The sequence below is a fragment of the Arabidopsis lyrata genome, assembly GCF_000004255.2.
Source record: "Arabidopsis lyrata subsp. lyrata unplaced genomic scaffold ARALYscaffold_8, whole genome shotgun sequence".
Lineage (NCBI taxonomy): Eukaryota > Viridiplantae > Streptophyta > Magnoliopsida > Brassicales > Brassicaceae > Arabidopsis > Arabidopsis lyrata.
Genome location: NW_003302548.1, coordinates 21,657,293 through 21,679,940, shown reverse-complemented (window position 1 = coordinate 21,679,940; position 22,648 = coordinate 21,657,293). Strand labels below are relative to the sequence as shown.

Here is a 22,648-nt window from a genome sequence, read left to right as displayed (position 1 = left end):
GTCTATTCGCAAGTCAACAATTTAAAGTGGTCTTTTAATCTTGTCTTAAAAGGTAAGACGAAATTTCCTGGTGCCACTCTTAATTGTTTTTTTTGTAACCACAATAATATTCTCTCTTTATTGTGTTAACACAAACATAAAAAACTAACTAACAGGGAATAAAACAGAAACATGTAGGGTGGCTTTGTTTTAACACATATGACTGACTGAATCATATAAATATCACCTATTTTGAGTGATTACATACAAATGGTTAAGAATTTTGAAATCAGATAGTGCTTAGTTATGATTTATTGAAGTAATTAAGAAGAAGAAAAAAACAATAAAATAGATTAAATATGTTGATTTTGCCATTTTTCATAGAAATATTTTGAAATTGTCATTTTACTAAAATTTTACGGATATGTTATTTTCTAACACTTAAAATGTACGTATTTCGGATTTTTTTGGTAAATATACGTAGTTTATACAAAATACTAAACCCTAAGAACAACCACAACCGACTAAACCCAAACATAACGAATAAAACGCATGTTAAATCTTATTTCTGTAGCTTGAGAAAAGGTAAAATCCATAAACTATTAAAAAAAAACAAAATCCACAAATGCCATCCTAAAAAATGGCAAATCCATAATTGATTCTTAAATATATAAAAAAATGGCTAAAATGTAAACTGAAAGACTGAAAGAGAAGGGCGGCTGGTCAAAAGTGAAGGAGTGTGTTAGTGTGGGGTTCTAATTGAGAGAACCCCTTTTTATAGGGGTAAAATCCGAAGAAATAGAAAATAATTACATATCTATATTTTAGTGTATTGCTTTGAAAGTGATATATGGACATTTATTAATGAACACCTACCACCTATCAGCAAAAAAAAAAAGCATTTTCTTTCTTTTAGTTAACAACCAATGACACTGATATTATTTGAAATCCAATTAAGACGAAAGTTCTAAAGCAAAAACAAAAGTTGAATTATAAGTTAGAGTTTACAATTGATCTTTATATTTACAGTGATCTAATTTACTTAAGGTTCATTACAACAATATACCGTATTAGTACGTAAAAAAAGAATAGTACTGCATTTATTTTTAAAAAATTACAATGACAATAGAAAATTTACAAAAACACTTTTCCTCAGTTTATTCTATATCGATATTTTTTTTTCAACTCCATGATTTCTGTTTGCCATATCGGTCAAGCAACTTTGAGCATACAAATTTTAAATGGTAGAAAACAATCGAAATTTATCTCATATATTAGATTTTCCAACCCAACCTAAAAAGACTATTAATCTTTACGATCAAACTAACTCGTAATTATACATTTATACACCAAACGAACAAATTTACGAAGTCGAGTATGTTGCATCTCTATGGCTACTCTACTTGTTGTGCAAAGGATTTGGACCTGTGGGGATAGATCGCTTCTCTTCTTCTTCCTCGTCGCCGTCGATCTTTCTCCGAACTTTAGACGATCTTCGTCTGACTTTATTAAAACTGGACATCTCCGTGATCATAACCTTGTGATGATTCTTGTAGTATAGTGATCGAGCAACGCTCGAATTTTGCTTTCTTCTTGTAGTCATGAATCTTCCAGCTTGGATCGAACTTGAACGGGAGATAATGATCAAAACTAACAGTGTAAAGATTACAATGATTACAACATCTCGTTTCATTGCATATCGTGAATATAAAATTAACATATATTATCAACAAAATAGCAAAAAAAATATTTTTGAATCTCTCTCGAATCTCGATTACTCTTCTTCTTCTTCTCTCTCTTAGCTTAAGAGTTAAGGGAATTTAGTAAAAAAGTTGGAGGAGGCAAAGGGGAATAAGGAGAGAAGAAATAGAATGGTCAGAGCAGCATTCAAATCTGGCAGTGATATGACTACACAATTATCATAATTGATCATTTCGTACAGCAATGATAAATAATTGTGTATATATTAATTGAAAAAATAGATTATATACTTTATATAAATTTTTTTATGTATTTGCTATCAGGATTGTTCTACAAATGCATTCTTACCAATCATCGTATATAACAGGCAGCTGCATAAACTTCTAAGTTACTTCTTTGTTTACAAACTCCAACATCCTTAACCGCATCCAATACGTTTAATCTAGTTAAAAAAAAAATAGATAGTTTGATTTTTCTTTTTTTTTGATTTTTCTAAGTTAAGTCTCCTAGAAGCGGGACCCACACTAGACTAAATCCCTCTCAACGGACGTCGAACTCAGTACCTTCACCTGAAAGATTTACTACTGGCATAACATTGATAGTTTGATTTCTTTTTGTTATTGCTTGAAATAATAATACGTGAACATGTATCGTATGCAAACACAGGTTATGTAAACATGAAAGAGATATGAAAGCACTGGGGCATATATAGACATCCTTCAATTTGAAATAGCATTTAGTACTCTCACCAACTGCATTTATCGTTATGTCCACGTCTTTCATTAGCCGGGAGACGCAAACCCTGCAAAAATATATGTTTAATTTATCTAGAAACATATTGAGTGTAAAAATTACAATGATTTTGACTGAGAACATTACAAATTGTAAGAATTGTAGAAAATAAGATGAAATCTTTGTTAAAATAAACAAAATTTCACGTATCTCTGGAACCGCAATATATTAATTATAAATTATTATTATAAGTTTGAAAAATGATGATATAATTGAATAGTCTTGAGTTTACATGTATGATAATGAACATAGACAAAATTCAAAACTGAAATATAAATGAAAAACAACTCTATAAATGAGTGCATAATTAATTTGATTATACTGATCTATAAAATAAAACACATATAAATGAACTAACTCAAAGTAAACGTTATTAAAACGAATAACAAATAACAATTGTGTAGAATAAATCCCTCTGAAAATGCAAAAAGAAAACAAATTATATAACCGTGAGCAATCCAAGAAGAACAAGTCCAAAGACGACAAATCTTCCGAACACAAAGTTGATCCTGAAATCATCACTTCCACTAACAATCTGAACAGGGAACAAGCAACTTCCCACGGATGCATTGACCTTGGTGATCATTGCAGCTCCTTTGAAATCGCAAGCCCTAACGTCTTGGTCTTGTATCTGGAAATACATGTTAAATGCGTATGATATGTTTTGGACTTTGGTTAGCTTACTACACGTTGACCCGGCCTCCATCGCGGTGCAGTCCCCGTGGTAACACGCATAGTCTAGATCAGGACCAACTTCGTCTAGATTTACTGTGTCGTTGTTCACTACGCACCATTGTTTTTCCAAGTATTGCACACCTTTAGCTGCAACGGGCACCATTTGGCGTCCTTGTCCGGTGAAATCTAGCATAAACTTCGGTGTCCCATCGTATCTATTGGACAAATATTGGATATAATGAGAACGTCAGATAAATAATATATAGTAGAAAAATCAAAATGATGGAATTCCGAAAACATTAGAACCTAAAGATTCCCCAATGTCTCTCAAAGGGCCCAGGAAGAATACTCTTCATGTCTTCGTCGAGGAAACCGAAGAGATAGACCTCTAATCTTTCAGGCCTCGTTGGAGTCCCACCGTCCTTAGCAAGTCTTTTCATAAGCCCTGCATAGAATTTCTCCGCTAGCTTTGGGGTCGCATATTTGTGACCATCCGTTGGCCATCCAACCTAAAGAAAAATATAACCAAATTCAATAACATTCTTGACAAATATATCTAATTAATAACTTGCTTGTCACGTTACCTCTCCAACGATAATCTTCATATCGTGAATCCCAGCTTTCTTCAACGCGTAAACGAGTGTGTCGTAATTGGCATCGAACACGTTATCATAATTCTTTCCTTTATCAGTCATTGTCTGACCATTACCGTCAAGAAAAGCAAATTCAACGGGGAAATGCTCGTTTAGGTAAAGACTAAGGAAAGGGTAAATGTTGACGGTGAAAGGTAAGTCATTATCGTGGAAGAAATTGACGATGTCAAGCATCGTTTGCTTCACATCCTTGCGGAAATCACCTTCTGATGGCTTGTCGTTTGCTGATTGGTAAACTTCTGCGTTTTGTGGGATCGTGGCTTTCATCTTATCGGTGTGTCCAGCTTCTTTTAACGCCCTGTGAATGTTCTTTAGCGCTGGAAATGTTGTCTTCAAGAACGATCCGTTGTATGCAGACAAAAATGGCTCGTTCCCCACGGCTACGTACCTATATATGGCAGACATATGAATGAATTATTAGTCAAATATACACCCAAAACAGCAATTTTTACCGGTTTAGAAATTAAAAGAATGTCTAATTTATTTATTATTATCAAATTTTATTATTTGTTATAAGAAACTAAGAGTATTAAAAAATAACACAACAAGAAAAACATGATTTACAAAGAGTATTATCAATTTAAATATTTTAAATTGGCACAAAAACAAAATGGATCAATTAATCGGTTAATGTAGTCGATCGGATAGAATTATCGAAAAACATGCTTTACAACGAAAAAAGAGAAAAAGTTTTGAAGGGTACTTGATGTCGACGCCCCCCTTACGCATATACTGGGTCACGTTTTCTTTAACCCAATCTTTAGCATTATCGTAATCATCAGCGAGAGTTTCAAGAAGGTTATTAGGAATTCCAACCATAACCTCCATGCCCGTACCAGCCAAAGCATTCATCGTCCACGAATCAGCGTCAAAAAGCTTCACTTTATTGATCTTATTGTCCTTGAGCATCTGAACAACAATGTTGGGATTCAACGGATGCGATGCGATATTGCCCCAATTGACACCGAAGCCTCCGACCAAACTAGCCAGGGTCAAAACGGTCATTATAACCGTCCCGACGTTAACGAGCATCGCTGCTCTTCCGGCCATATTGAGAAGGCGACGATGAATGATAAATTAGGGCTTGTTTGATCTCGAAGCTATGTTTTCTTGTTTCTTTTCTTTTGTTTGATTGATGTTTTTTCTTCTTCCAGTCAGGGAATTTCTTTTTCGTGTCTTTGGGTTGGGTGGTCGTTGTAATAGGAATGTTTTTAGGTTGTTAGTGAGAGATCAAGCTTAAAATAAATTTCTATTTTTAGAAAGAATCATAAGTTATAAAGGTGTGTGCTTTTTTTCGGAATCAGTTAGTGTTTTTTTTTTTTTGGTTAAGAGAGTATATCGCTGTTAATAACTGGTCGAATTGCTGTCTAAAGAAAATAATCTTTCCATGAAACAATGAGATAGCAGTTTCTTAATATTGATTTTGGTACATAAATTGGTTTGAATTCAAAATAACTCAAAGAGAAGAGTAAAGCACAAAATACACATTTGCAAATTGATTCAACATTAAAAAAATTCTTATATGTTCACAAGTTAAGCTCAATATGAATCTTCCATCTCTTATCGCGCCACTTTTTACATCCCTATTTTTTATCGTGTCTTTCACAATCGCCAAAAAACCTTATAAAGTAGAGTTAAAACATGACGATAATTATTCGTACTAGTCATTAAATTTTTATGTAGCCTCATCTCATGTAGTGTTAGCTATTATTTTCATTGAAGATCCACAAATTATGAAAGGTTTGGCTCGACAGTAGTAGAAGAAGCTCATGGACCGAAGAAACAAAAAAGGTCCAAATTTTTGTCTGAAAGACCAAAAGTGGGACCCAAGTATATGGGACCCATAGAGTAGCATGAAAGCCACGTGGCAGAATCTCTAGAGTAAATGCCACAAGTCTTTCTTCTTCTTCCCTTCACCAACAATCCTTCTTCTTCTTTCTAAAATCCCTAATTTACAAATTACCTTCGACAATTTTAGGGTTTGTGATTCGTTCGGATTCTAATGGTGAAGAAGCGAAAATCCGAGGCCACGCGGCTCGATGAGGTTGATCGAACCATGTATGGTGCGTTTCGAGGTGCTGCTAATTCGCTCTCTCAGCTCTATACACATGCCATGAATCACCAAAACGTCTCTTTCATCGCCGGTGAACGTCGCGGCATGGTCTCTGCTCTTTCTTGACCTTGTTCTAATGTTCTATATCAAGTTTCGATTTTAGTTTCTGGGTTCGATAGATAGGACTGGATGATGTCTGATTCTTCTCAGGGGAAAACAAAGTTGATTACTTTACTATTTAATCTCGAGATTTTAGAGTCACAGAATGAATCATGGATATTCAATTTTGTTTCTTGTGTTGTTTTGGTAAAGTTGATGTCTTTGGTTTTTTTATGGTCGATTGATTGTCGTACTTGAGTTGATTGGAGAGACACTCTTAAATTGGTTATGATCGATCAAGCTAGTTTATATATGAGGCTAAGCAAGCAGTCTTACTGATAAAAGTTTTGGCCTTCTGATCTTGAAGAGTCTACTTTTGTTTTTTTGACTCAGGCTAAGGTAGAAAGACTAGATTGATGAACTAGGATTGTTGTTCCCTTTAGGTGGTAGCTCAACGTTCTTGGTGTCATTCAATAGTGTTTCATGACATTGTAGTATGCTATTTTGAGGTTTGATTGATCGAATGAATTAGGTTTTTTCTTTTTTGTTTACAGGAGAAACTTTACCAATGGATTGTGAGACAAGAAGAACAAGGAACTAGAGTATCCACAGTTGATATTACTACCTACTTGCAGGTTCTTTTCTTTGATTCAGTATCTGGTTTGTGATTATGCTTTATACTCTGACTTTGCTTTAATCCCCTGCAGTGTTATTGGAATTCAGATTGATTATACCTCTCTTGAATCTTCCCTTCTTTTTGACTAGCTACGCAGATCTTTAGTTTGATCCGAAAGTTATTCGTGTTTACCTTTTAAAACCATTTATGCAGAATGCGCTTGAATATGAACCTGAGGAGACGTCCATACCACTCCCCATGCAAGAGCTTCATCACCACCAATTCGCTCCACCAAACGTAAATACTTCAGTAGCTCATGTTCCTTCAAGTCACATAGCACAACAATACTATGATTGTAACCAAGAGAAAGTCTTGATTCAACCAACTGGTCTCTCAAGTCCGGTTCGAAGAACCCTTCAGGAATTCAACTTGTGTGAGGCTGAGTCTGGTAATAACCACAATCCAAACTCTACAGGTGAAGACTTATCTTACTGAAAAAATCTTATTTCATTTGCCAACAAAAAATGAAAACAAAATCATTCCATTGTAAAGTCTCAATTGTTTCTGTGGTAAAGTATTGTCTCATGTAATACACAAAACACTTTTTCCTAATCTTGCAAAGAAATTGGATGAATATGAATTGACCCCTACGATAGACAATTTCTCTGATAGCGATTTTGTCGAGAGGCGATATGATCATTTCATGTCTTGTCCAAAGCTCTCTAGACTTAAATGTAGACTTGTTAACAGTGATGAAAGAGAGACAAAGACTAATGATCAAAATCGAAGCCAAAACCTTCCATGTGCTCTCATGGTCCCTCTTTCAATACAACTTGTCTGCAAAAAACATTGCCCTGATATTGATCTTCAAAGAGCTACGTGGTTTATGTAAATCCTCAGAAGAAACTTCTCGTCGATGGACAGATAAAAACAAAAGTTACAGAATCTTTACTTTCTTCTTCTTTTGGTCATGGTGTTATCTGTACTAACAAGACATTCATCAAGGTTGTTGTCTGGAGATTGTCACTGCTTCTTGGCACAATGACATTTTGGCTGATTTCTAGATTTTTCCAAATTTTGTTTCCTTTTATTTTTTTGCCACGGTGTTTTCTGAAACGTAAAAGTCTAATCAACTCATGTAAGCTAATCATATAAACTATAGCTATAATAAAATTAAAAAGTGTTAGAAACAACTTGTCACAAAGAATTTATAAATAATTAGGTCCACACATAATTATTTCAGGATTCAGGTCATAGGTCCATATACATTTCAATGGGGTATCAAAACGGGTCATAATATAATATAAGTTCAAAAGTCCATAAATCTTATCGATCAAATCGGTTCACAATACTATTTTACTAGAATTGTCAATTTTCTTCAAATATAATGCCGTATTTGAATTTAGAGTATAGGGTTTTGGACTTGGATGTATACTGTTTTGTCAATTTAGAAAAAAAAAAGAAGAAGACAATTTTCTTCAATATTTATAGGATTTTAATAATTGCCCCATCTATATTAGAATTTGGATCTAGCAAATAAATATTAACGACTGAAATATAAAATTGTGAATCATATTTCATTCACGTGGAATAGTAATATCAATAAAAAATTATTAAATTTTTGATGATTGATTTTGAATAAATGGAGAAAGAAAGTAGACCAAATCTTGTCGGAAATTATAGGTGAAGAAATTGAGTTATAGTAATGAATGGCTAAATGGGAAACACATGACACAACAAACTTTACGTCCTTTTTGCCATATTTAAGCACTCTCTATAGCATGTCCCCGACCCCTACTCCAATAATCACATCCTCTATTCTACTATTGTGGTCCAGTTTATATACTAAGACTTTTAATCCAAATTTTGGTTTAGGATCAAGTAAATTTCATGTTATCAACGAGAATCACATTCATGATTTGGCTAAGTGAATTCTTCTAAGCCTATTCCTGTATTTGTATTCGAATCCTGTAAAACTGAAATATCCTAACCCTTTATCAGAAGGAAAAAAAAAGACTGAGATATCCTTTCATGAACGATCCCAAAACCAATAATGAATAAAACGGTTTCAAACTTTTAATAAATATGATCTATTACAATTCGATATGAAGTATGTAATACTCCATCTGTTTTTTAATAAGTGTCCTTTAAGGTTTCTGTACAAATATTAAGAAAACAATTAAATTTTCAGTTTTATCCATTATTTATATATTTTGTTAGTTTTTCATTGGTCAATACATTAAATTAGTAGAGACAAAACTGGAAATTTTATCAAATATCGGCATTAAAAACATAAAATGACACTTATTTTAAAACAAAATTCAAAGTCTAAAACGACACTTAATATGAAACGGAGGGAGTATCTCTCTTCGCCCACAATTGTCTACATAAAAATATGTATATGTATGTAGAACAATATTGAATGTAAATTTTAGGTTATTAAAATAATATATGTGATACATATTAATTGACTTGCGTATTAATCATTTGTTTTCAATGTTCTGATAAATCATATTCTTTTGAAGGACCACAACTCCATCTCCATGATCAAAGGACCACTCAATCTCCAATGATCTCCTTGAGTTTTGTCACACTATATGAGATAGACAACATTATAGTGTGAAATATGGTTATAGAATCTGGATGGTTTATATCAATTCAGACATCATGTAGAAATAAAACTAAACTGTTGGTTTAAGGTCGGCTGGTAGTGCCCCCATGATTTGGCAACATCTAAACTGGTTTGGTTAATAGATAATTATGGAAAGTTATTACTCCCACCAACTCCCCTAACCTCATTACCTCTTCCTCTTGTATTTAAAAAATATAGAATCAAGTTAGATTTTTGACAGTTTGAATACTAAGAAAAATGTTGAGAAAGAGACTAAAAACGTTCTTAAAGAGATAGTTTCAAGAAATCAACTGCAAAGACATTTCAAAGGTGATTTCGTCCGACCTTTTGATTATCAAAAAATTCCTGACAAATTTCATTGCTAAACTGGGCTAAGGTATGCATGTATATGTGTTTCGGTTTAAGTTTCTACATTTAATTTCTTACATAAACAAGTTTATGTACAAATGTGAAATGAAGCACTTTGTAACCGAAATTCTGTTTCTCATTCAAAAGACGTGATTGCACAAATTGTCATCATTTATTTGCTTTGCAAACAAGAAATATTAATTAATTTTGTGGGGATAGATTCATGTTAATGTGGGAAGACAGAGAAATATCGACGTCAAATCCTTAGGCCCAATTGTCTCAATAACTTCCAAAACGTTATTCAATTCTCATATAAAATTGGGACCATAAACTGATCATAGAATCATTCATCTCTATATATAAACACAAAAAGGTTCAACAAAAAAGATAGATATATAACCAAAGAAAAAAAAGTCTCTTCCAAAAATGGCAATTAGGGTTTCCTACAAGTCTTTCCTCGCCGCACTTCTTCTCATACTCTTCATTTGTTCTCCTACTCAAGGTAATTTTACAGCTGATATACACACATCACATGTTTATAGTTATATGAAGTATCGATACAGAATAAAACTTGAATGGACCTTCTTTTTATATAACAAACTATATTACCAAAGTAATGAGTTTTTGATGTATTTTTGTCTTCTTCTTCATTAGCACGAAGCTTACGAGAAATCGTGAGGAATAGGACGCTATTGGTTGTGGAGAAGGGTCAAGAGAGTCGGAAAATAAGGCACGAAGGTGGAGGACGTGATGTTGATGGATTGGTGGATATGGATTATAATTCTGCGAACAAGAAAAGACCAATACACAATCGCTAATAAACACACATGAGAGCTTATCGAATTCTTGTGAGATATCCTGAGATCCAAAGATATCCCGAGATTTTATCTTTTACTAAACGTAAATTATAAGAAGTGCCTCTAAGAAGAAGTGAGAATGTATTATATATTTAAAAAAAAAAAAAAAAGTGAGAATGTAAACTACTATTTATATGAACATATAAATATAGACGACTATGTATGCATATGTGTACAGTCTTATCTCGAGAAAAAACCGTTTTATATAATAATCATAGCTTGTGTGTGTTTTATGTAGAGTATGGATTGCATCATGGTTTTCTGTTTGTGAAATAAAGGTCAATAATATATTACTCTATGTGTGTATAACTGTATATATATAGAAAACCACAAATATCTTCTTTAAGCCTTTAAGTTTAATGCTAAGTTGTATTAGTTCCAAGAAATAAAATTACATGCACCGTTCAAAAGAGTATTTGCTGATTACATCGAATTCGAACCTACGGAAGATCCCATCCCATGATGGTGCTGTGGAGATAGCTAAGAAAATATAAACGAGAAATTACATATTCTAAATGGAATTCAATTAATCAGAGATATGCTTATACCAAAATATAATCAAATAGATTATCATTTAAAGTAATAGGACTTTGGAAAAATTAGGCAAAATACCAAATAAATATTTGGGATCTAGATCAATGATGATCAGTTTTCGACAATCCCGATTGGTTTTCAGTCTCCAAACTTCTTTCATTTAAAACTTAAAACTCATTATTGGTCTAACGTCTAAATTTTGTAGTTCCACAAACAATAATCTTGTCTCTGTTATTGTTAAGAGTTGCCGAGGCTCGAGTGATGGGCTTTTAAAAAAAATAACTTACTCAAATGGGCCATATGGACCTAATAGTTTTGTTCATAACATATTACCCAATAGCTATTTATATTAAATTACATATATATGCCCGATCGTTTTGTTTATTACAGATGTGCCTGTTATTTTCGTTTATTGCCTATGTACCCCCTAGGTTTATCTCACACGTTCGTATAAATTAATTTAATATATTACATATTTACCCAACAGACTCAATAGCTACGTTTATTACATATGTACACCAATATTTTTCAAATATTTCCGTAAAAGTCCCCAATAAATAAAACGGTAAATTCGGCCCAGAGTCTGAGCTTTTCTTGTTCAAGGGGTTGGGGGGTTTCGACTTTCGACTTTCGACGATTACCTTCTCTCTCAGTGAACCTTTAGAAGTTTATCTGTTTCGTCACCGGAAGGTTCACCAATTCTTCTTCTCTGCCGGAGTATTGATTCCCGGCGTTTAGCAATGGTAAGTCTTCGATTTCACAGATCTGATTTTCTCTTTCGTTCGAATTCGGTTGTCAAATCCGTTGTCGTCTTTTGATTGCAGGAAGAAAGTAGACAACTCGAATCGTCGATTGATAGGCTTCTGAACGAAGAGAAGCAGATGAGGCTCGCGGAAAATGTCGCCGGAACTAGAAAAGCAGCTACCGAGATTCTGAAGCTTTGTTTCGAAGCTAAGGATTGGAAACTTCTCAACGAACAGATTTTGAATCTCTCCAAGAAACGTGGCCAGCTTAAGCAGGTCACTCTACTTCCGATAGATTTAGCTTGAATCCTGCATGTGGTAGTTTAAGGTTTTCGATTACTAGGAACGATCTCTACTGAATTCTCAATGTTTCTGAGGATTTGGAATTGAAGAAACTGGAGATGTTAAAGTGGAAACGTCTCTTGATTTTGCAGGCTGTACAATCCATGGTGCAACAAGCAATGCAGTATATTGATCAGACACCGGATATCGAGACTCGGGTTGAGCTTATTAAGACCTTACTCAACGTATCTGCTGGAAAGGTTCGGATTAGAGCTAGCTATTGTTGTTGTTATATTTGCTTGAATCTTTGATCACTCCGTGAAAGTTTTTTCTTGATGAATTTGTGTGTGCATGGGTAGATATATGTCGAAATCGAGAGAGCTCGTTTGACCAAGAAGCTTGCTAAGATTAAGGAAGAACAAGGTTTGATTGCTGAAGCTGCAGATCTTATGCAAGAAGTTGCTGTAAGCTTCTCTTCCTCTAGTTTCCAACTTTCTTGGAAATTGTTTCTCTTTAGTTAATCGATGTATGTTGATTATGATTATGAATTACAGGTGGAGACATTTGGTGCCATGGCAAAAACTGAGAAAATTGCTTTCATCCTTGAACAAGTAAGACCTTCTGTTATCTTTTCATATTCCTTGAGATTCGTTCTCGTTTTTGTATATTGTGATGCTGATTGTTGTTGATGTAAACTTCTGAAGGTCCGCTTGTGTTTGGATCGACAAGATTTTGTCCGTGCACAAATTTTATCTAGGAAGATCAACCCAAGAGTGTTTGATGCAGACACCAAGAAAGAGAAAAAGAAACCTAAGGAAGGTGATAACATGGTAGAGGAGGCTCCAGCTGATATACCAACATTGTTGGAGCTAAAGCGAATTTACTATGAGCTCATGATTCGGTAAGATCCTGTTTTGGTCTAATACATTCTTCGCCAGATATTGATGACAAAATGTTTGAATATGCTCCTCTGAATTTCGACATACCGGTACTTCTGTGGTTGTGTGATCTTTATTAATAACATATAATGTGCTGATTCTATCGTGTAGGTATTATTCTCACAACAATGAGTACATTGAGATATGCCGTAGCTACAAGGCGATATATGATATTCCTTCGGTAACGGAAAACCCAGAACAATGGATTCCAGTAAGTCTCATATCGTTGTTTGGATGCTCTGGTAGTCTACGTTCTTTATTAAGCTTTGATTAACTTTTCTATTTTTGATCCTCTCAACATAGGTCCTGAGGAAGATCTGCTGGTTTTTGGCCTTGGCACCACATGATCCGATGCAATCGAGCCTGCTTAATGCAACCTTAGAAGATAAAAAATTATCAGAGATTCCTGATTTCAAGTAATTCTCTTTGTCTTGATAAAAATTTGGTTTTCACTTCTCTTTCCCTCTTCCCCATCTGAGACAAAATCTCAATCCTTGTGTTTATATTATGTTGCAGGATGCTTCTAAAACAGATTGTTACAATGGAGGTGATTCAGTGGACATCTCTCTGGAATAAATACAAGGACGAATTTGAGAGTGAAAAAAACATGATTGGAGGCTCTTTGGGTGACAAAGCTGGTGAAGATCTCAAACTAAGAATAATCGAACACGTAAAGACTCTTTGAGCTCTAATCTGCCTTCATCTCTTTGTTTGCATAAATTGTTACTGCTCTTAGCTTTATAAATTTTTCACATCTTCTGCAGAATATTCTCGTCGTCTCAAAGTATTATTCAAGGATTACCTTAAAGAGACTTGCAGAACTTTTATGCCTAACCACTGAGGTAAAATATAGTTTCGAAACAATCTAAGTGTAACCAGTATATGTTTAAATCTCTTTATACTGATTCATTTTATTTTAGGAAGCAGAGAAGCATCTATCTGAAATGGTTGTGTCCAAAGCCTTGATAGCAAAAATCGACAGACCATCCGGAATAATCTGCTTCCAGATTGTTAAAGACAGCAACGAAATTCTCAACTCATGGGCAACAAACTTGGAGAAGCTTTTGGATCTTGTTGAAAAGAGTTGTCACCAGATTCACAAAGAAACAATGGTTCATAAAGCTGCACTAAGAGCTTGAGAAGCCTGTTTAGCCCCACACACACCGGTGTTCAGGTTCTCGTCCTTACATCATCCCATCATTTGAGTTTTTTTTCTTTGGTCTTTAGGAAGCCTTGCAAGATTATATAAACAAAAACTATTCGTTTTTTTTTTCTTCTTGTCGTCTTTTAAGTGTTTGTTACAACGAAACAAAATTATAATGCAAAAGTATAAAAAAATTTTAAAAGAACACATGCGAGGATGAAAGCAAAACATTACAAACCTAAACCCTATAATATTTGGGGAAAAGTAACCCTATAACATATAATCGTTTTTTCCCCCTATTACTCTATAGTGAAACAAATAAAAAAAAAATGAAGCAAGTCATCAGGAGGATGGACTATTATTGTAGTTATTACTTGTCTTGTCTGATGGCCATTGTATATCCTGGAGGTAACCGGTTTCGCTAGCTGATTCTGGCGGCGGCTGAACAGCAGCCGGGGAAAACAGAGGACGAGAATGAGATGATGATGACGACGTAGATTGCATCATTGAATCTCCGGTGTGACCGAAACGCAACGGAAACGACATTTGATCATATAAATCCATAGATTGTTGATGATATTGCTGAAACTGTTGTTGTTGACGAGCCATTTCAGAGTAACTCAAGTTGTACGATTGCATCAGCGGCTGCGAATGAACGGTTTGATTTGAAGCAGGTAGTATCGGCAAAAGGGTAGTTGTAGAACCCGAGTTCCTTAACTGGGTCGGTCTTTGAGCAGCGGTTTGGGGCACAGGTTGTGCTTCGGTTGAAGCAGGTCTAACGAGTTTGACGTTTTCAGGGAAGTTGAGTTTGGCTTTGTTGCCTCTAAACCGAAGTGCAGCTTCGTCGTAAGCTCTTGCTGCTGATTCAGCATTGTCGAACGTACCCAGCCAAACTCTAGCTGCTTTGAACGGATCTCGAATCTCAGCTGCCCATTTTCCCCAAGGTCTTTGTCTAACTCCTCTGTATCTTCTCCGAGGTTGGTCCCCACTAAACGACGACGTTTCACTATTAGCAGTTGCCGTAGTTGTGTACTCGTATGTTGGGCCCGGACCTGACATGTTACTCGAAGCTTCTCTCACTGCAAATAAACAAACAAACATATAAAATTTCACACTTTTGTTTTGACTCGTGAATTAACACTTTTTCTTTACATGTGAAAAAAGAATCGAGAATTAATGTCTACAATAAAGAAAGATATGTTGACAAGAGGCAAATTGGGTACAAGAGGAATGAATTAAGTAGGAAAAAAAAAAAGGAAGTGGAAAACGACTCTTGATGCAATTGGAAGGAGATAAATTCTTTTGGCATATCATCATCATCATTTTCTTAATTAAATATATATCCAACCTTTTATAACAATCCTAAAGTATATATATGTCTTAGGATAATCAAGTACACTTTCGTTATTATTTTTATTTTTGTCAACACTTCGGATATTTAATTACATCTTTACACTAATTACCATTTTCTATTCTTCCATTTTATTGAAATTTAAGTTACTATAATAAAGTATATCTGACTTCACCATAGTTTTGAAAAGAAAAAAAAAAACGAAACATTTGAACTAAAATGATATATATGCATTGGTTGTCGTTTTAAGAAACATATACATTGGTTTTTCGATATAAGACATGTTGTTTTGTAGATTGCGTGAGGACAACAAAAGTGCAACTGTATTTAGATTTTGTGTTACAAACATATGATGTGACTCATACATTGTTGTATATATTACATCATATATTATTCACTGAAAACATTTATCAAATATATATGATCTTATAAATTAAAAACTAAAAACAAAAAGTGTTAAATAGTTTTATGTTTTGTGGATGCACAACCGAGATTTGGAGCAAATGGTTTGTACTAATGTTATTGCCGCTACCGTGGTTTAAATTCGATATAGAGTAAGTGTGTTTATAGATGGCAAATAAAATAAAAAAAAAAAAACCAAGAAAATTTACCTTTAGAAGTAGAACTACCACCAGAAAAATATTGATCAACCGTCAAAGTATTAGCGGCCTTAACCGCTTTGCCACCACCTTCCTCCACATCTCTCCTTCTTTTCTGTCCCGAGGAAGAAGAGGAATTCGAAGTCCCTTCCCCGCTACCTTCACCGCCTCCTTGTTGATGCTGAGGAACATTTCCGGCAACAACGTGAGTCAAAGCAGAGACGATTGCAGACATCTCCATCTCTCTATTGAAACCGGACATAAGAGATGAGGACGAGGACGACGATGGAGGAGGCGGCTGCGTAGCGAAGTTATGACGGAGGTGGTCGTCTTCGGCCGCGTAGAAGTAAAGCCATTGATCGATTTCAGATAACGTCCGATGATCATCATCTCTAGTAGACTCGGCTTTTTTGCCAACGTTATCTTCCTGATTTGCCACTTTTAAGACACACATACAAATCCTTCCTTGTAAATCCTCCTCCTCGGAGACTTAAAGCTTATAAACCCAGAGAAAATTAAATTTAAAAATATTCTTTTTCTTCGAGGGAAAGAAAACTCTGTATGTAGAGAGAGAAACAAAAAAACAGAGACAAAGAGAAAGAAAGAAAGAAAGAAAGAAAGACAGAGATTTTAGAAGATGTTTTTTTAAGACAAAGAACGAGGCAAATTTAGTTAATTAATATTTTTTTTTGTTGTTTCAGCGCCGCCAAATGAAAAAAGAGTCGGCTTCTCTCTGTTACCGCCGTGTGAACTGGAAACACGCAGCTTTTTTTAATAACTCTTTTCATAGATATATAAAATATATAGTAGCAAATAGAAAGTTTTATAAATTTGATCTATAATAACAGAAGAAAATTTGGTTTTGATGATTTCAGTCAATTTGAACAAAGTTTGTATAAATTGGGTCTTATCTTATATGAAACGTATCTGAATCTTTTCGCAACTTGTGGGTAATTATTTTTCTAAATATACTATATGCGACCTATACTCTATAAATTACTATAGTTTAACAAAGCCTAGTAAATTAAATTAATATGGTAATGAATTAAGATGTATTTTTAGCTCTGAGTCATAAGACAACTAGCACAGTAAAACTTTAAAAAGGAATTCACTGTTACAATATGGACACATTCCAGACACGAGTATTAATTACTATATTTATGGTTCGGTGATTTAATAATTACTAGTACTAAAAAAAATGAATTGCTGAAATATAGGTAAAACCATTAAATGGAATATTATTTAAAATAAGATTATTTGTGCATTTTGTCTAAACGGTGAGCTTGAAGGTCAAGTTGAGAGATGAGCCCTCCCGTACGAAAGCGCGTGTCGGTTCTGGTCGACGACAAAGGCTCCGTTTGTGGATGGTGTCGGTGTTGGAAAGGCTAATGCTTGTGACCGATTGGGCCTCACTCTACGGCCCACCTATTTCAACCTTCGTCTTCTTCTTGTGTTTATATTATCTTTGACCGTTTGACCCACTTCTTCGTTTTCGATTTTTCTAGCTTGAATGGAGAGAATATATTAATCCAATATACATTTATCATTATTATTATTATTATGTTTCTCTTTAGATAAATACATTTTGTCCCAACCAATGGACTCTTTAAATATATATTAAAAACCCGAAGATATGTAGTCTAATGGTGGTCTAATAGTCTAATACCATTGTCGTGTCATAATATCTATACTAGTATTTTTGCAACATTTTGGTGATGGTGGATAAAAATGCTTCTGGATTAATCGGATATCCGACCCGTTTTTTAAAATCCTTCACAAAAAATTTGTTAGGTCGGGTCATATTTAACTCAACTCATACACCGGATATTCCATATTTAATAATTTAGATATTTAAAAGATTTGATTAAGATTTATAATTATGATTCTCCTATCATCTTTATTTGATTTGTTTTTAACTGTTTTGAATCATCATATAATACATAAAGTAAAAAAAAAATCAATTTTTTTTCTACATATACTGTGATTCGAAATATTAAAAACGGATATATTATCTAATTGACGAAAATGTGTGTTCAACGTTCTACATCGATTAAAATATTTAGACAATAATTCAAAATCATATCATAAATAAGATCAACATTAATAAAATAAATGAGTTTTTTGGCCGGACTGGTTTGGCGGGACGGGTTTTTGAATCAACAATAATAAAAAGATTAAAATATCTTTAATCCGCGCTTCAATACGGATTAAATCCTTATTTTTTTTAATACCACCAATATTAGACATATTAAATCAGTCTCATTTAGAAAAGATTGTATAAAACCAAAAATTGTCCTGTGGTATAATGTTACTTAATAACAATATTTATAAAATTTTAAATATCATTAACATGCCGCTTTAATACATATTAAATCTTTAGTTTATTAAAATATAAATGTCTTAGAGAATGATATGATTTGTAAACTTTTATATATAATAAATAATCATTAAATTTTAAAATAAAAACAAATCACGGGACGGGTTAAGAAATTACGGAACGAGTTATATTTCGGAAAGGATTTATATGGCGAACGAATTTGAATCAATATTTATATACCGCTTTAATACGAGTTAAATCCTCAATTTGTCTCGTAGACTCGTGGTATACCGTTACTTAATAACAATTGTAAACTATAATATATATAAATATGTTATAAGGAGATACAATTTACAAAATATTTTTATACTAACTTTAAAATTAAATCATCCCGCGGTGTACCGCGGGTTAAAATTTAGTTAAAACAAAAAAAAAATTATCATTTCACAATCTATGTTTAAATTTGTATATAGTATAATTTTTCCTAGAAAGACTTATAAACTGTTATATATAGTTGCGTTGGAAAAAAAAAAGAATGTGATTACCATATTTTTGTAAACAACTATGGAAGTGATTGGTTGGAATTGTGGCACTTCCAGTAGTTTCATGTTTAAGTATAATTTTTTCGGTATCATTCTATGTTTAGATTGAGTTATGTAGAATGCTTTAAAATGATATTCGACTAGGGAAAAAGATAAAGATAATAGGAACGCTTGTTTTCCAAAAAAAAAAAAGTATTTGATATGTTTTTCTTTTCTTATTCGCCCGGATTGAGTCTAATGCAGCCTGTCAAAAACTCTTTGGTTAAGAAATGCATATTTTTGTCCACATTTGCAATTAAGCTCAGGATGGTTCAGAACTTGCAGATGTACTCGTATGTTCTAGTCTGAACACACAACATATTTATTATATTTTAATTAGGGTTTTATATTAATTTTTAGTATCAGACATAACTTGAGGATAATCTCGAAACGGCATCGTTTGACTTTTGTTTTGCACCAATCTAAGCAAGTGTGCTCACAAGTTGACGTAGTTGGTCACACGCGACACTTTCGTATTATTAGAAAGTAACAAGGGTTAATTTCGCACTTAACTAGGTTATTTAGCCGCGATACTCGCGGCTTGTTACATACTACGTTATATGTTTGCTATTTATTTTATTTAGTTTTTTACTTGAATTTAAAATTTAAAGGAAAATAAATGAATGATAGTAAATTCAAATTTGATTTTTTCTATAAAATTTGAATTGTATTCATCTATATACAATGATATTTATGTTTTTTAAAAAATGATTAAGAGTATATGACTTCTTTTAATCAATACAATATTTGATTAAAAGTCATCTCCTCTTCACAGCCTCTTACAAAGTTGACAAAAATGTAATATTGAAACACCATTAGTCGGATTATAAAAGAAATTGTTATAAAATTTATCAATATTATGAAATTTGGAATATGATGGTTAGTGATATATATGTGTATATTACTATTTATAAAAGACAACATATTTACGTTTTACAACTATTCAACTTTAACAATTATGTTTAAATGTCATTTAGTAAGTTAATTATATTTATATCATAAAAGTTATGTTACATTTCAAAGAATTCATTGTGTAGAATTTATTTTGTATTAATTGTATTTAAAGTATTGTTGTAATTTAGTGTGAGCATTAACAACATAATGATAATTATTAGTATGGAGGTTACAAAATATGAGAAAATACATAAAATATAATTATAATATATTATTATAGAAAAATCTTAAATTATTATATGCTAATTATGTGGATGATATTTGTTTCAATATAAATATGATTGCAATTTTTTTTAAAGACTCTTAAGATTTGATATCTTGCATTTGCTCATATTTTAGTGTTGTTTTTTACTTTACTATTATTTATGTATGTAAACATCAATAAACATATGTTATCTATTACTTTTACAAAATAAATTGTTGATATAAACTCATAGATAATTTGTTTGTTTGTTGATATAAATTTCTACATAATAGTTCAAATTCATATTATTTTGCAAGTGGCAAACTAAATTTATTTTTCTTATAAAAATTATATGAACTTCAATCTAATTAAAATCATCAAAGATCCAAGGATAACTTCTATATTTTTAAAAAAAAAATTTTACTCTTCAATTTAAATTATAGTCCTAGATTTTATACTAATGGTTTTATCTTTATATGATTTAATAAACTGATTTTTGTTTTCATTATAATTATTGTTTTGTATATTTCACTCTATTTAAGTATGAGTGTTAGGTTTCACTTTAACGATTTCATTCTAATTTTCTATTTTTTTTTTTTTTGTCATCCAAAATTAATTAGAGCTCAAAAGAGTCATTCCTGAGGAATGTTGTTTACATATGTGATATGAAGCGGTTCTGTACGAACTTTTCGTGCCAGATTATCCGCTTTAGTATTAGCTCTACGAGAAATTAAAGATAAAGAGAAAGATGAAAACTCCTCCTAATTTTCTAATTAATGATTTCATTCTAATTTTCTATTCTACCTAAATTTTATTTTCTTGAACCATATGATTCCTTTTTTTAATCTTAAGAACCAAATGTTTTTAAACGAAATTCTTTTTACTTTGAAAAATACTTAAACCTCAAATTTTAAATAAAATAAAAGTATAACGATTTTTATATAATTATCTATTGGATCACAAAAAGTAAATATAATAATACATATATTAAAAATAAATTACAATATTTATTAGAGATAAGAAAAAGGTAAGAAATATATACTCCCTCCGTTTCAGTTTAGTTGTCGTTTTAGGATCTGAATTTTGTTTCATAATAGTTGTCGTTTTAGGTTTTCAATGCAAATGTTTGGTGAAAATTTCAGTTTTGTCCTACTGTTTTAATGTTTTGGCCAATGAATTTTTTTATAAAATATATTAATAAAGGGTAAAACAAAAAATTTAGTGCTTTCTTAATTTGTGTGAAAAAACCTTAAACGAAACAGAGGGAGTATTTAATAAATGTATTACAAAAAAAAAAAGTTACATGTATATATTAGAAAATAATCAAACATCTAAATTAGAAATGGAAATGGATTTTTTTAACTTCATTATCTTGTTGTGCAATGATTGGAATTGCTATATTTAACTCACCATCACCAATAAACCTGGAAATTTTGTTATAACCATCAAAACTTTTAGTATACATATGTGAATTTAAACTTAAAAATATGAAAATTAAAGAATAAATAAGTATATTTTAGTATAGTTTTAGAAATATACAAAAATGAATACAATGTTAGATATATATAATACATTCTAAAATATATTTAGAATAGAATTCTTGATTTTTAATCCATATAACAACATAAAAAATAGACACATAAATATAGTAGAAGAAGATGAGAGAATGATTACTTATAAGATGATTATCTAAAATAGACAATGAAGATGCATCTTCAAAAAAAAAAAAAAACTAATGTAAGAATACAAAACAAAAAAATATTTAAGATTTGAGCTATAGGGGAAGGGTGAGAGGATGAGAGGATGAGAGAATGAGAAATGAGTATTTATAGGATGAAAAATTAGATAAGTTACAATTTAAATAAATAAATTATGGGAGTTACAATTCCAATTTATTGTGTGTTGAATAAAGTTGAGAGGAAAAATATAATTAATGTATAATTTTAATGATTTCAGTTTTTATATTAAAGTGTAAGTTAAATGTGTTTTATTTATGATTTAATTAAAAATAAAAAAAATTAAGTTACATTTCTAAATGGACCAATAAAAAGAGAATGAAACCCTACTTTTATATGTATGATTTCACTTTGTTATTTTAGTTTTAAGAAAACGGTCACAAATTTAACGAAGCTACTAATATGAAAATTATATAAACTGCTAAGAAGAAAAAAAACAAACTTTGTTACTGATGTGACATTTTTCTTAGCCTGATGCTCAAGTCCCTATTAACTAATTATTCAGTGCGACAGTTTATTTTCTCAAAAATGTTGGATAAAGCTTTTCACCTGTCATTTCCCTTTTAAAATATAAGATTCCCTGCTTGATACTAATCCAGTTTAGTTATATATTTCACTACATACCGTAGAAATCACTTAGGCGATAAGAACACCTAAACACGTCCATTAAATAAAAAAAATTAGTAAAACAAAACAAATTTAGAGATACTTTTCGAAGAAGTTGTAAATTTATATCCTGAGATTTTAAGAACGGTCTTAGTTAGATGTTCGTGGCAACTACAACGAGGAATCTATGTTATTTGATATGTGGAAATCACGCAAATTTATATGTTTTACAGTTTGGAATCGGTGTTTCTTTACGCGGCTTAGCCATAAACTC

At 32.2% G+C, this 22,648-nt stretch overlaps 6 protein-coding genes across 6 annotated transcripts; 3 read left to right on the top strand and 3 right to left on the bottom strand.

Moving 5' to 3' along the window:
• Nucleotides 1-1,057: 1,057 nt before the first annotated feature.
• Nucleotides 1,058-1,890, bottom strand: LOC9300997 (CLAVATA3/ESR (CLE)-related protein 21). The gene has a single exon (XM_002864876.2). The coding sequence runs from the start codon at nt 1,697-1,699 to the stop codon at nt 1,379-1,381; it is 321 nt and encodes a 106-aa protein (XP_002864922.2). The 5' UTR covers nt 1,700-1,890; the 3' UTR covers nt 1,058-1,378.
• Nucleotides 1,891-2,799: 909 nt separating this feature from the next.
• LOC9302708 (glucan endo-1,3-beta-glucosidase 8) lies at nt 2,800-5,029 on the bottom strand. The gene is made up of 4 exons (XM_021023608.1): nt 4,504-5,029; nt 3,732-4,188; nt 3,454-3,656; nt 2,800-3,362 (listed from the first exon to the last, which is right to left on the bottom strand). Exons 1-4 carry the CDS (start codon nt 4,848-4,850, stop codon nt 2,912-2,914), a joined length of 1,458 nt encoding a protein of 485 aa, XP_020879267.1. The 5' UTR covers nt 4,851-5,029; the 3' UTR covers nt 2,800-2,911.
• Nucleotides 5,030-5,665: 636 nt separating this feature from the next.
• Nucleotides 5,666-7,215, top strand: LOC9302707. Its single transcript, XM_021016086.1, has 3 exons — nt 5,666-5,961; nt 6,507-6,587; nt 6,782-7,215. Exons 1-3 carry the CDS (start codon nt 5,803-5,805, stop codon nt 7,061-7,063), a joined length of 522 nt encoding a protein of 173 aa, XP_020871745.1. The 5' UTR covers nt 5,666-5,802; the 3' UTR covers nt 7,064-7,215.
• A 2,711-nt stretch (nt 7,216-9,926) lies between these two features.
• Nucleotides 9,927-10,714, top strand: LOC9302706 (root meristem growth factor 9). Its single transcript, XM_021016230.1, has 2 exons — nt 9,927-10,050; nt 10,203-10,714. Exons 1-2 carry the CDS (start codon nt 9,975-9,977, stop codon nt 10,364-10,366), a joined length of 240 nt encoding a protein of 79 aa, XP_020871889.1. The 5' UTR covers nt 9,927-9,974; the 3' UTR covers nt 10,367-10,714.
• An 818-nt stretch (nt 10,715-11,532) lies between these two features.
• LOC9300996 (26S proteasome non-ATPase regulatory subunit 12 homolog B) lies at nt 11,533-14,253 on the top strand. The gene is made up of 11 exons (XM_002866587.2): nt 11,533-11,682; nt 11,764-11,958; nt 12,117-12,224; nt 12,324-12,428; nt 12,519-12,575; nt 12,669-12,865; nt 13,014-13,113; nt 13,206-13,318; nt 13,419-13,572; nt 13,667-13,744; nt 13,823-14,253. The coding sequence occupies exons 1-11, from the start codon at nt 11,680-11,682 to the stop codon at nt 14,039-14,041; spliced, it is 1,329 nt and encodes a 442-aa protein (XP_002866633.1). The 5' UTR covers nt 11,533-11,679; the 3' UTR covers nt 14,042-14,253.
• On the bottom strand, nt 14,231-16,679 carry LOC9300995 (ethylene-responsive transcription factor ABR1). The gene is made up of 2 exons (XM_021032637.1): nt 16,009-16,679; nt 14,231-15,125 (listed from the first exon to the last, which is right to left on the bottom strand). Exons 1-2 carry the CDS (start codon nt 16,448-16,450, stop codon nt 14,389-14,391), a joined length of 1,179 nt encoding a protein of 392 aa, XP_020888296.1. The 5' UTR covers nt 16,451-16,679; the 3' UTR covers nt 14,231-14,388.
• Between the last annotated feature and the right edge of the window lie 5,969 nt (nt 16,680-22,648).

Excerpts from the sequence above, each read along its gene's own strand:
- LOC9300997 (XM_002864876.2), bottom strand. The coding sequence starts at position 1,699 with ATGTTAATTTTATATTCACGATATGCAATGAAACGAGATGTTGTAATC.
- LOC9302708 (XM_021023608.1), bottom strand. The coding sequence starts at position 4,850 with ATGGCCGGAAGAGCAGCGATGCTCGTTAACGTCGGGACGGTTATAATG. Across the intron at positions 4,189-4,503 it reads AAGGGGGGCGTCGACATCAA|GTACGTAGCCGTGGGGAACG; the intron begins GTACCCTTCAAA and ends TGCCATATATAG. Across the intron at positions 3,657-3,731 it reads TGAAGATTATCGTTGGAGAG|GTTGGATGGCCAACGGATGG; the intron begins GTAACGTGACAA and ends ATTTTTCTTTAG.
- LOC9302707 (XM_021016086.1), top strand. The coding sequence starts at position 5,803 with ATGGTGAAGAAGCGAAAATCCGAGGCCACGCGGCTCGATGAGGTTGAT. Across the intron at positions 5,962-6,506 it reads CCGGTGAACGTCGCGGCATG|GAGAAACTTTACCAATGGAT; the intron begins GTCTCTGCTCTT and ends TTTTGTTTACAG. Across the intron at positions 6,588-6,781 it reads ATATTACTACCTACTTGCAG|AATGCGCTTGAATATGAACC; the intron begins GTTCTTTTCTTT and ends CCATTTATGCAG.
- LOC9302706 (XM_021016230.1), top strand. The coding sequence starts at position 9,975 with ATGGCAATTAGGGTTTCCTACAAGTCTTTCCTCGCCGCACTTCTTCTC. Across the intron at positions 10,051-10,202 it reads CATTTGTTCTCCTACTCAAG|CACGAAGCTTACGAGAAATC; the intron begins GTAATTTTACAG and ends CTTCTTCATTAG.
- LOC9300996 (XM_002866587.2), top strand. Across the intron at positions 11,959-12,116 it reads AACGTGGCCAGCTTAAGCAG|GCTGTACAATCCATGGTGCA; the intron begins GTCACTCTACTT and ends TTGATTTTGCAG. Across the intron at positions 13,319-13,418 it reads TCAGAGATTCCTGATTTCAA|GATGCTTCTAAAACAGATTG; the intron begins GTAATTCTCTTT and ends ATTATGTTGCAG.
- LOC9300995 (XM_021032637.1), bottom strand. The coding sequence starts at position 16,450 with ATGTGTGTCTTAAAAGTGGCAAATCAGGAAGATAACGTTGGCAAAAAA. Across the intron at positions 15,126-16,008 it reads TGGTAGTTCTACTTCTAAAG|TGAGAGAAGCTTCGAGTAAC; the intron begins GTAAATTTTCTT and ends GTTTATTTGCAG.